Source organism: Doryrhamphus excisus, chromosome 5 (assembly GCF_030265055.1).
Source record: "Doryrhamphus excisus isolate RoL2022-K1 chromosome 5, RoL_Dexc_1.0, whole genome shotgun sequence".
Taxonomy (NCBI): domain Eukaryota; kingdom Metazoa; phylum Chordata; class Actinopteri; order Syngnathiformes; family Syngnathidae; genus Doryrhamphus; species Doryrhamphus excisus.
Genome location: NC_080470.1, coordinates 8,385,597 through 8,398,628, shown reverse-complemented (window position 1 = coordinate 8,398,628; position 13,032 = coordinate 8,385,597). Strand labels below are relative to the sequence as shown.

General features: G+C 39.4%; 1 protein-coding gene across 3 annotated transcripts in view; it reads left to right on the top strand.

The window, feature by feature from the left end:
- Nucleotides 1–13,032, top strand: part of mylk4b (myosin light chain kinase family, member 4b) — a 42,321-nt gene that overhangs the window by 13,143 nt on the left and 16,146 nt on the right. For 2 of the 3 annotated variants that reach the window (XM_058073606.1, XM_058073607.1), the window contains one exon: nt 12,695–12,938. In XM_058073606.1, the coding sequence (XP_057929589.1) occupies nt 12,705–12,938 (234 nt within the window). In that variant the 5' untranslated portion in view covers nt 12,695–12,704. Of the gene's footprint in view, nt 1–7,283; nt 7,468–12,694; nt 12,939–13,032 lie in introns of those variants that run through there. The other variant, XM_058073605.1, reaches the window with a different exon arrangement.

The window sequence follows — 13,032 nt, the reverse complement described above, 5'->3', positions numbered from 1 at the left end:
AACATTGAGGATGGCATCAGCCCTCATTAACAATAAGTACCATCCTGAAGAATAACAACGTCATTATTCTTGGGGGGCCATGCTGACAATATAATCAAGTGAGGTAACGTTGTGAAAGGAGTAACATGTGACTTTGCATATTTGATGATCAAATACAGGATGGAAATTTAAGGTGAAGCGTCTCTTCTTAGCTTAATGTGCTACCTGAGTTGGATCATGGCAGTTTCTGTTTGTCATCATTTTGCCAATAATATAATTTTGCAGAAACATTTATTATGCACTATGACTTTCGACAGCCTTTGTAAGGTATTTATTGTACCTGTGACATCATTATTCTTACTAACCGATCAATAAAACACGTCATGTCAACTTGCAGTACTGAGGGGTGCTTGCTGGGAGGTGCTTGTCACTGCCGTTGTTCTATAGTGATAAAAAGACAGTTTTTATGGGGGAGCAGTTGGAGAGCAACAAGTCAAATGCAAATTTTGTAAAAGTGCATTCGCAATAATATTTTACATTTGGTTTCCTCATGGAAATAAAGAAAATATTAAACTGAAAAAGGACTTACATGACTAAAGTCATGATACTCACACATGTATTTATAGTTCATACAAGGGTGCACACAGGGTTACATGTCCGTCTGCAGAAAGTGGCTTTTGCAAAGAGTACAAGTTCTTCTTTACAGTCATTGCTTGTTTAGAAAGGTATGTCTTCGTGATTTACGATAGAGATTCTTGCCTGTCTCGGTCGTCATCCAGTATACAGCGTAGCCTCTGCAACCATGATAAACATTTCTGATTTATGGCAACCTTTGGACTTCAGTTGTCTGTTACATAACCAGCATCATGTAGCCCGGCACACAAAGTCATGGGAGAAGTTTGCCTTGAAAACTTTCCAGGAAGGACTTCCAGAAAGGCATTTGAGTTCTTTGCTGTATTGATAATACAATATACAGTATGTAATTATGTTATATACAGTGCTTAAATTGCTAGGTTGTATCAATACAGTCAATGTAACGTCTGTTTCATGGTCCTCCTTATCTTGTTCACACACCTCGCTATTATAAACATTAACTCTGCGACACCAAAAGACATGGCAGCACTAGATACAATATGAAACACTGCTTTGAAAGGTATGAACCACTCTTCAATTTGCAAGTACTCTAGTGTACTTTCCAGAATACACAATAGAACATATTGTATTGTCACTTTATGAATGTACAATTTAAATCAAGGAGTAAACTTTATTATCCCTGAGGGGCAATTTGTTAAAACCCAAATTAAAACCCAAAACAATAAATACAATAACAACACCAACATTCTAAACAGTTATTCAGCAGAACAATGGCTGCTAGAAACCAAGTGTTTAGGAATACGGTGGTATTTTCGACTGGATGGAAGCGACCTGAACTCATTATGCAAGGGCTGATAGGGATCATCAACGACTGATGTGCCCTTTTTCAGAGTCCGCCTCTGATACAAGACAGTTAAGTCATTCAGTGCAGATTTAATTCCCATATTTTCCATGTCGTCCATGTGTTATATGTACAGTTTAAGTGACATAGTTATTAATTTATGGAAAAAAATATATTTCTGTATGCACAAAAACAATCAAATTAGGCTATAAATAAGTTAACATCAGTAGTATATCCTTGTTGATAGAAATGCAGAGCAGGGGAGCAGCTCATTGTAATTATTCTTGAACAAAATGCTGGAATGTTATTTAGTTTCACACAATGGGTGTATTAGGGTCGCTGTGTGTAAAAAGCAAAGCAGCTTGATGTATGATGACTGTTAGGTACTGCAGCATTGTCCGACAGTTTGCCAGCTCAGCTGCAAATCTGAGTACTCCACTTTCTCTGTGACCTGCTGGTCTGTTCGGGAGTCAGGTTGTTGTGGATGAGGGGTGTTGTGTGGGAGGGTGTTATGGGTGCTCATTCATGGTGAGCCGTGAGCTGACGGACATGCGGGGCCTTAAACAGGCACTTAGTTATCTTGTACGTCAAACCAGTTTGAGGTGTCAGATAACAGTTCTTGTCGAGGTGACTTGGTTCCCAGTGCAAACCTAATACGAACACTGGACAGCACGTTCTATGTCAAGGTGTAGCCGTGAGCATACTGGCACGATGGACTAACACCATAGCTTCACAATAAAATAAAATGTAAATGCAGTGTTCCTGGGTGGGCGTTTTGAAAACAATAGAAAATAAACCGTGTTATGCGAATGATGAGCACATTGTTCCGCAACAATGAATGATATCAGTGCAAGCCAAGGTTTATCAGCTTATCTGTACTACATATGAATTTGTGTGATTAAATATAACTTCATGAGCTGTCCTTAATAGCATGACTCCTTGCTGAAGCCAGGGGGGTCTGTCTCACGTTACCCCCTAAAGCAACTCTATATTTTGGCCATATGGTGATGAGCAAGCTGTGAGGGTGTATAGTAGTTTCCAAAAGTACTAAAAGAGTGAAAACATTTGGTTTTGACAGCAATAATGACTGTATGAACATTTCAGTTTTTATTTCCAGGATTTATATCTAGTTTGGATGCACAACTTGGAAGATAACACGTATTTCATGTGAAGTATTGGAATGTGTGATTGACAAGTGTGTTTTATTGCTCAAGTGTGTCCTATTACATCGCTTATTTGATCAATAAATAGCAGTGAATGTCTCTGCTCAGTTTCAGATATAGGGTATGTTTTGCATGTGCAAAGTACATTTAGAGGTGAAAACAAGCGAACAAAACAAGCAATTGTGAATTTCAGAAAAGATCCAAAATGATCATAACCAGTACAACCATTTGGGATGTCTGGAAGAAGAAATAAACAACCAGTGTACTCGGTAACAGACGTCGACAAAGGGAAACATCAGCAGGGAATAACAGAAACATTGTAAGAGATCTAAAGAAAGACCCTAAAACAGGGGCGTCTAAACTTTTTCCACCAAGGGCCAAGTCAAGTCAATGGATGCGGGGGCCACTTTTGACTTTTGGCTTCCAGAAAAGCCATAGTGATTATTTATTTTTATTCATCGGACCTCCCAGGGCGTCATTCAAGCCAGAGCCGCCACAGCCACACACATTCCTTCTCCTCACGATGACAGCATTATATTCACATTGTGTCAATTTCCCCATAGAGTCTGTTTTTATTGGCCAGTTGCATGATTCCATCTCCTATTCTGTCAACGTGGAAATTATAGGATAGCATAGCACTGGCTTGCAAGCTTGCATCTTTTAGTTAGTTCTGCTTACCCTGAACAATTTGTCCATCTCTCTACCCTAATATGACTATGACAGAATAACAGGCATGTAATCATCCATTCATTTTCTATGCCGCTTATCCTCACGAGGGTTGCAGGTATGCTGGAGCCTATTCCAGCTGTCTTAAAAATGAAACATTTGTTTCATTTTCATTGCATTTTCATTCATAGTAGGCCGTATGTTACCACAAAATGGCATATTTTATTAATTAATATATATTTGAAAAAACGTGATAAAGTGAAGCCTCAGAATCCAAACGACTGCAGCTCTATCAGTCTTGCCCTCACACTGAAAAAAAAAGGTGAAATGTGCTTTCACATCGCTTTGGTGAGGGTGTGCAGGTGGATCTATATCTGACCAAGGACGTTGTAAGACATGGCATATCATTGACACTAAGTTAGGTTCCCATACCATTTGCTTCATAACGTATGGCTCTAGACATAACACTCCCTGAAGATGCAAATAAATAAGGTGTTGAATATCCGATACGGGTGAACTCAGATGCTTCGTTTGAACTCAGAGGAAGAGTGCCTACACTTTTTTCATCACTGCTGAACTTCCAGGATAGAAGTTAAGTTAGAAAACAACAGTATACATACAAGTTGAAAACAAAAATAATACAAAATTGAAATTAAAACAATATTGTCACATTCACCTTGACAGCTTGTTTTTTTCAGTTTATTTCCCGATTTCTGGTTTTCATGCTGTGTTGTTCCCTTTTTATTTCTACAGCCGTTCCTGATTCTGCACACCTGTCTATTTAGTTCAGCTGTTGTGGAACAATGTGCTTGTTTCATGCATTCTCCAAGTTTCCTTCTGACAATTATTAAAGACTTTGACTTGCACTCATGCTCGTGTTCATCACCAACACCAGGCCATGCTGCGGTGGGACAAATATAAATACATGCAAATAAATTTGTACCTGGATCAGATGGCTAACCACACCTAAGACTGGAGAGATCTGCAGTAACAGTCCTTAGTGAGCAGGTCTGGAGAGTGACTTATCTCCATGGCAACGATACACACACGGATTATGAGACTTTTTTTGAGGAGAAATTTTCTCTATATTCAGAGATAAGAACAACCCTTTGGAAAGGCACTTCACTTCACCATAAAGTGATAAAGTGTCTCCAGACTGAATTTGGACTTATTTGGACAATAATTGTGCTACAATTTATCGTTGATAATCAATATTATTGACAACATTTGTTGAGACCACTTTTCATTACCTCATTCAATATAAGCCATTTTTCACAAGACATGCCTCTCGGTACCGGCCATTTTGGACAATTTTGACAGATTTTTCAAGGCATACAGAATATTGTGTTCAAGTGCTATATAAACTACCAAAAAAACTACCTCCAAAAAAGGGAGAAAAACAGCTTTTTGTGCAAATTTCAAGCATAACTTAACATAATTCATCACTTTGACAAAATGTTGTATTTAGCCAAAATATCTAAACAACTATTCCACAACATAAACAACATAAAAATGGTTGTCTTACATGAAAACAACATTCATTCATTCATTTTCTATCCCAGATGGTTTCAGGAGAGAGGTGGGGTACACCCTGGACTGGTCGCCAGCCAATCACAGGGCACATATAGACAAACAACCATTCACACTCACATTCATACCTATGGACAATTTGGAGTCACCAATTAACCTAGCATGTTTTTGGAATGTGGGAGGAAAACGTAGTCCCCGGAGAAAACCCATGCATGCACAGGGTGAACATGCTTATTAAGTAAGTAGGATTCATGATAACATCAGACACTGTGGTTCAAGGTTCTTCTTCCTTTTTACTATGTAAATACTAACTACATGTTATAAACTAGGTACTTCCTAAAGATACAGATTGTGAATTGGATGAGATAGTTCTACGGCTTGTTTAGTCTGAGGTGAACAAAAAAAGAAATACTCCCTGCTGACCTTTTGAACCCACACATACAGTGTACAAAATACCACAGAATGGAAGTTGGCCTACCTCAGGTTCTCAGGTTTTGGACAGGTACAACATGTAAGTATCACCATGTGATAATATATTTGATCCCAATGTTGACCACTGACAACGTGTTTTGCTGTTTGTTTGTAGTAACCAACACATTTAGCATATGCTTAATTTGCATGTGTTATTCGATTTCCTTTAGCTGTGATATATTAGGAAATACACAGGGCATGTAAATACTGCAAGCCTCTGTTGTTATAAACACGATAAGACATGGCAATCTCAATGAGCTAAATATAGCAAAAGTGGAACATGAACATTTGGCCCATGGCGACACTCTGGAGCAGACGTAAAGCATGTTTAAACCCTTTAGCGACAAGCTCCATTGTAGCCAATTACTACAGTGGATACGGTTTAAGCACAGAAGACTGGAGAGGAGGGAGGTCAAGACAATGACTATAAGAACATTTTGTCAAAGGTTGACACATAGTGAAGCAAGAAGTTTCTGGAAACTTTCTTTGGTAAACATAGCAGGAGAAAACTCAAGGCACCAACTGCAAAATATATATCAAGTTGGAAGGCAAAGTACTTGTTGTCAAAGACGTAAAGGTCTTGGGAATATTATGCAGCTTGAAGTCATCAACTATACAACAACACAATAATAACATAGATTATGCCACATTCAGCAACATTTAACAACGTATTTAATTCAGTGATCATCAATGACTCAAATAATCGAGACATTACTCATTATATATCGGTTTTGTGTGATTCAGTCAAAACATTTGACTTTTTGATACAATTGATCACAATAACCTATTTAAAAAACAAGAAAGGTATGGAATCTGAGGGTTAGTTTTGAACTGGGTGAAAAACTACGTAGCAAACTGGAACGAATATGTGAAGCTAGGAGAATATCCATGACAAACTTAAATATATTGTGTGGCATACCTCAAGGGTCTATCCTGGGACCAAAACTGTTCAACTTATGTATTAATGACATCTGTAAAGTCATGAAAAACCGAAATCTAATATTATTTGCAGACGATGTTACTGCATTTTTTTTCTGGAGAAAGCATACAAGAACTAATAAAAATAGTCACAGATGAAATGACTATACTAAAAAGATTTTTTGATAAAAACAGACGATCCCTGAACCTAAGTAAAAGTAAAATAATAGCAGAAAGGATACATATGTGCAAATACAAATTGACGGTGTGGACGTTGACAGGGTGAATAAATTGATGGAGGTTATAATAGATGATAATTTTAGATAGAAATCTCATATTAAAAATATGCTGAATAAAGTGGCGGGAAATACTTCAATACTGACAGTGGCGGTTTTGGCTTGAATGACGCCCTGGGCGAATCGACGCTGTGGCGTCCAGGACCACATTGCCACAAAGGCTTACTTAAAAAATAAGCGAACAAATATTAAACACAGCACAAACAGAAGGGAAAAATATGTTTTTTTAGTACAACTCTTTGACCAGCTAAGCTAACCTTACGTCCACATTTACACAATTAAAACTCTCCTTCAAGAAAGGAAATGAAAAGCATCATATACATTTCATTTTGGGACGTTCTCACAGTTTTTCTTAATTAGCTCCAAGAGGTCATGCCAATGAGACAAAGTTGAAATTATACGAAAAGCGAGAAAGTAAACACACTGAGACCCGAAAAACCAAACCCCTTCGCTAATTTCAGCCCCAAGTTAGCACTCCCCCCACCTCTCCTTATCTCGCCCACCCTCTCTGTCTATCATCTCTCCTCTTGCAGAGACACATACAACATTCCACACACGCCATTATAACAAGCCGCATTCCCTGGAACACTTCCTCTGCTCCGTGCCTGCCTATGGTCCCTGAATCCCTAAGCACACTAAACCAACCCCCCCCCCCCCCCCTCCTTCTCCCACACCTGCCACCCTGTCCTCTCATCCGCCACATACACACACCCCCCTCCCCTCCACCCCCCCTCCCCGGTCCTTATCCCTGGACATCTGTGGCTCCCACTGCAGAGGGTCACAAGCAGCTAGACTGTCCAATCCAGCTTTCACGTCTGATCTGTTCGTTCAGTCGGTCTGTAGCTACTCTGTTTAAGTAAGGTGTTAGAATAAACACAATATCCAAAAGAAAACCTTTTTCATAGCTTGAGAAGAAAACTGGGGAGAGAGCCTCCATCGCACCCATGAGAGACATGGGAGGAAACGAGAAGAAGATTTTGGTGATAGCCAATGTGCCCAGCTATCAAGGGTGAGTTATATTCATAAAATCTATAAAATATATATACTTGTCCAGGTTATTTGCAAGGTTATTTGTGGAATGCCTTTACTGTCCCAAACAGTATTAAGTTTCCATGGATTTTACAGAAATGCAATGCAAACATACAATGGCATAATGACCATGTTTTGAATTCTAACACCCCTTTGCCTGCGGTATCAGTTACATTCACTGCAAGGTGCAACTTCTAAAACTATTCGGCACACTTTTTAATCATTATGTTAATTACTTCTATTCTACCAGTAAACTTGGATTCATTGTTCTTTGCATTTACAACATGTTTTCCGTTTTGTTATGAATTTATTTCTTTAAGTACTTATTTGAGTCGCAGTGTATAAATCAAAAGCTATCACACACACATGCAAAAAAAATCTCCCCAAATGTCAGTAACAATAATTGCATAGCACAAAGCAGAGTGCTACTTTATCTGCCGTGCCCTAAAATAAGATCTTGGCTTTGTTCTTGACGAAATGGAAAAGCACTCTGAGTGAAAGTTCTACAGTTACACTATCTTGCAGAGTTGCGACAGTGTGAAGGACTGGAGCGGCTGTCGGCACTGAAAATGTCACTTGGCGCACAAATTAGTGTGTTCAAATGTGTGTACATGTGCAGAGTTTATGCAATTTCTTAGAAACATACGTCGGGTTGCCATGCATACGCATACAACCTCAACATCAATTGCGGCACCGTTTCAGAGGTGGCAGGGGGTTTGATAACACTTTGGCTACATGGTAAAGGGAACAGCCTTGGTCCAGCTATTTGCCTTGAATAGTGTTGAGAGCAATGGTGATGATATGCTGATCTGTGCTTGGCATTGGCTGTGATGAGGCAGAATTAAGCCGGCTGTCTCATTAGAGAACTTATGACAAGTTAAGATGTTCTGTCAATATCTTGGTATAATAATATCAGCTGGGCAACATGCTTAATGTGAGGGCTATTAATTTGAAAAGAGGCTGAATAATCATTAATGTTGTTTTGGTGCTTTGCAGATGAATATTGCTTTCTTCCTTTGCGGTCTGGCTGTCTGGCACAGTTGGGTGATGATGCTGTGTTCTATTCTACAATCCATACACACACACTCAAACACCTCCCCCGCATTCCTATGGTTCATAGGCTTTGATAGCTGTTTCCATGCAGCTTTTAAACAAGGACACCAAGGCTGCAAGGGGAACCCTCCCTGCAGTTCCATCAAAACACCCAACCGACTCACTCCCCATCTAGGACCCCCTGTACTCTTTCTTTTCCTGTACCCTCCTTACATGTTAAAAACCCCAGGAGAGTTAGGTCTTGGATGAGTTACCAACGTTTACATAAGTGAGGATCATATATACTGTACATTGCTGGATACACCTACATGTGCACATAGCGCAAGTCACCCCGTATGACGCACACTCTGTGCCTCCATGAATCTAAAAGTTAATAGTGTCAGCACAACGGAGAGATCAATTTAGGATTCGCCTTTAGAAGTCCGTTTCTAACTAACATTTATATAGTGCTCATATTTTTAATTACCTGAAATGTTACTTTTTTGTGCAAAGCCAGGTATTTGATTTCAATGTTAACACTGTGGGACGGTATCTTTTAAAGATGTTTAGTGTTGTAAGTACAGTATAACTGTATAGCAAGTATCACTATTGTCATGTTGCCTTTTGGTGGTTCTGACTGACAGAAATTACATGGAATTACAGCCTTATGAGATTTGTCGTGACAATTTTGACTGAAGTTTACATTACCAAAAAATATGGTTCCCTCTTTTGCACAGACATTTCTAGTCCACCTGAATTGTTTTATATTATCTCTAAAAATCTGTAAAAGACACAGAACACAGCAAAAGGTTAGCAGGGAACTCATTTAAACTCGTAGTGGAGTATTTTAATTTTTTATTAATAGGATTTTTTAAACGATTTTAGATGTTTGTAATTATCATTGTGAGGGGTGCTCTCATCAAGACCTTAAGAAACTTGAGATGGTGTCGCAAACTAGAACCACGCAATCAATACCTTTTTAATGGTGTTTTGAAGAGTGTCCTTCAAGAACCTCACGTCTATTCCTAAAGTGCCAAGTGGCGCTGAGATGGCCGGCAGGTCCCAAAAGCCCAGATGCCCCTAAGAGGCTTTACTTTTGGTACGCTATCGTACACGATGAGGTCATATGAGGCATGCTATCACTGAATATGGAAAACATCTACAAGTGAAGAAGGATTCTTGAGCGTGCTTGTTGTCAGGCAGACGAGCATTAAAGCTCAACAGAGCTCAATTTCCATTGTGGTTGTACTGACGCATTGCACACTGTTGTTTTAACTAGCCATTACGTAATGCTACTAAAAGGTATGCAGCTTTGTTGAAAGTGTGTGTGTGTGTGTGTGTGTGTGTGTGTGTATAGCCAGTATTTCACCAGCCAAGCATTGTTGTGGTCTGTATATGTTTACTTTAACTTTAATTTGTTCATTCCAAACCATAAATATTTCTAGGTAATCTCCAGCATTATATTTAGTAACTTTTGGACATTAACAAAAATGATGAAAATCTTTTTTTTTTTAGTTTTATTTTAATGGGAAACTTAAACAATACCTGTTCAACAAATACCAACATTCACTTTACTTATTAATTGTAGGTACCTTGTTAAAAGATTATAGAATCAGTGATGTACATTACCATGCATTGTGTTTGTATTATTTGTATTTACGTTTTACACAGTGCACATTTTTAGAATCAAGGATGTAAATCATCAAACAACATTGGGAGCAATACCAGCTGTCCACTCTGGGTCCCCCTTTTGGTTTTTGAAATCCTACCCAGAGAAATCCCCTGGAGCTGGAGTACAGCCCTGGCTGATACACACAGTCTGCCTCGGATGCTCAAGCACAGTGTTGATACGACAGTCTGTCTAATTGTAAAGCACAGCCGTGTACATTCTGGAGGTATAAATATCCCAAGTAATCTTACAGGGACCCCCCCCGCAGAGGATCAACAGGTAGAGCAAAAAGCCAGCTGTCCTATAAAGGCGTCAGGATGGATTTCTTCATCTCATCATCTTTCATCCCTTTTATATGTGATGCTGCTCCCCAGGATCAAAGCATGTGGAGAACATGATGCACAGGGGAAGCCACAAATAGACCATATTTTAAAATATTAAAAAAAATACACCGTACTTGTGATAGTTTTTTTCATAACTAGATAGATTTCATATAGCACCATTTTTTTCTACAAGGCGCTTCACAGTAAAGTGAACCCATTATTCATTCACAAGTGTCTTGTCCAGGGACTAGAGGTCTCCACGGCTGTGCTTTTCCTTGGCCGCCCCGCCCCACAGTCGTGGCACGACAGCCACAGCCATCCACAGCCGTGGTGAGATTTGAGCGGCCAGCCGTCAGCCGGCCGAACAAGCGCAAAAATTAAACTACCTCTTTTCACCTCAAGATATAAATATAAGATATAAATTGTGTGAAAAAGATGATATAAGGAAGGATTATGGACAATATAGGTGACCTTTCAAGAAACAAATAAGGCTATCAATATTTTTTTATATTAGTTTTCCATAGCCGTGGCCACAGCCGTGGTCATGTTCTTGAGATTTCTTCAGCCCGCCCCTCCCCGTTAGCCGAGGAGTCCGGCCAGCTGTGGTGGGGCCAGCCGCTCTGTGTAGACCTCTACCAGGGACACAACAACAGTTGGGGAGGACGAAGGACGAGGACAACCTCCTCTACCTCCTGAGCCACAGCCAGTCCATTGGATCTGCCAGGCAGAAGGGTTGTGAACTATAATATATATCTGGTTGGAAGAGATACGGCTGCGTCGGGATTGAAAAAAAAAATCCTAATCAATTATGTATACATGCACCGGGTATAGCAAAAGACTGGTTGTCTCTTAAACCTGTTAAACAACCTGGGATTCTGTCAAAAACAACTGTGGTGCATGTTTCGTAGCTTAACATGGCTTTGGAAGTTGCACTATAGAAGAAGGACGGAAAACTCAACAATGCAGCCTGTAAGCTACTGTATATAAGCTACGTAAGTTATTCAGAGCAGCTCTGAAGTCCTCCGGTAGCAAGACAAATCTTGACCAGTGAGACCAACAGAGTATGGTACCCGTTGTTCTGGGGCTGCTGCTTATCTTTGGAACCTGTTGGCTTTGACATGTTGCACCTTTGTTATTTACCCAGAGTGGTCCAAATGCTATGCTCAAGCTGAAATGTTGCACACTTGGTAATGGTAATGGTTTTATTTCATTTGAACATGCATCAGATTACAATTGAGTGCATCACATAATCAGTTCACAGTTCCACATGTCCAAAAGAAGTAGGAAGAAGCAAAGCTTATTAAATCCTACCCCTCCATCTGGTACTTTTACAATCAGTAACTGTTACATTTGTTCACTTCCTGCTTTCCTAATAAAGTTTAAGTTGTTTTTTGTTTTATTTTTATTTTTTGTCACGTACCGAAGTACGAGGTGATATGACCATACAATGACATAATGGTTACTTACTATGGTTATGACATTTTTAGTATGGGATTGCACTTTTTCAGCATACAAGTTTTAAGTCAAAATGATCTACGTCTTTCTTTGACTTTGAAATACTGTTGTAAATGAGTATTTTTTAGTATTTCGCGTTCACATTTTCACTGTTCACAGGTAGTCAAATTAGTTGATATAATTATATTTAATAGTTCACTAGTTGTGTATATAACATTAGTACTGGTAATATAAATAGCATTCTTTATGACTCACAGTTCATGTATTACGTCCAGTTAACATTCGCTATCAAACATTAGTGATGATATGAAATGATTATGCAAAAGACAGTGTATTCGAAGTTTAGGATTAAGTTTAGGATGCTAACCACTCATACACCATGCAGCCGAAACCAAAATGTATGAAACAAATTGTTGACATAACTATTTACTCTAAGTGAAAGGATAACTTTTGTTATCCATATGTTATCTTACCCCGAGTTAGTTTATTTGTAATCAGAACGATAAAGACGTAAGTTGTGTCTCTGCGTGTAACTTGAAATGCAGCGGGGGTGCAAGAGCGAATGAGGTTAGTAAATCAGGAGATCTCGGGTTGAGTCTCTTGGAATATTATTGTTTGTCTATATTTGTCCTGCGATTGACTGGGTCGACCCCTCCTCTCTTTGCTGTGGTCTGATTGTGACTGCACATTGTGAAATGAAAGTTGTAAAATGTTTGTTGTTATTGCAGGTCAGACAAGATGACTCTTTGTAATGAGTCTAGAAAGAATGGAAATATGCCAACATCAGCAGTACCTCCTCCGATACCTATGTCTCCCATCGTTGAGAAGATGGAGGGGCTGAAGGCTATCCGCAATCGCAGCAACAGCCTTCGTTTTGGCCGGCTGGCCTTCTACCGTCACTTGGAGAAGGTGGGGACTATGCGCTGCTTCTGGGAGCTTAAACACATGGAGCTCGAGGGAGGCAATCAACAGGTAAATCATCTTTTTATGTTATCTTATTGACTGCATGGGGCGCAGGTGTCTTGTAATGACAAGGTCATTGGTTCGATCCCTACATCAGCGGGGG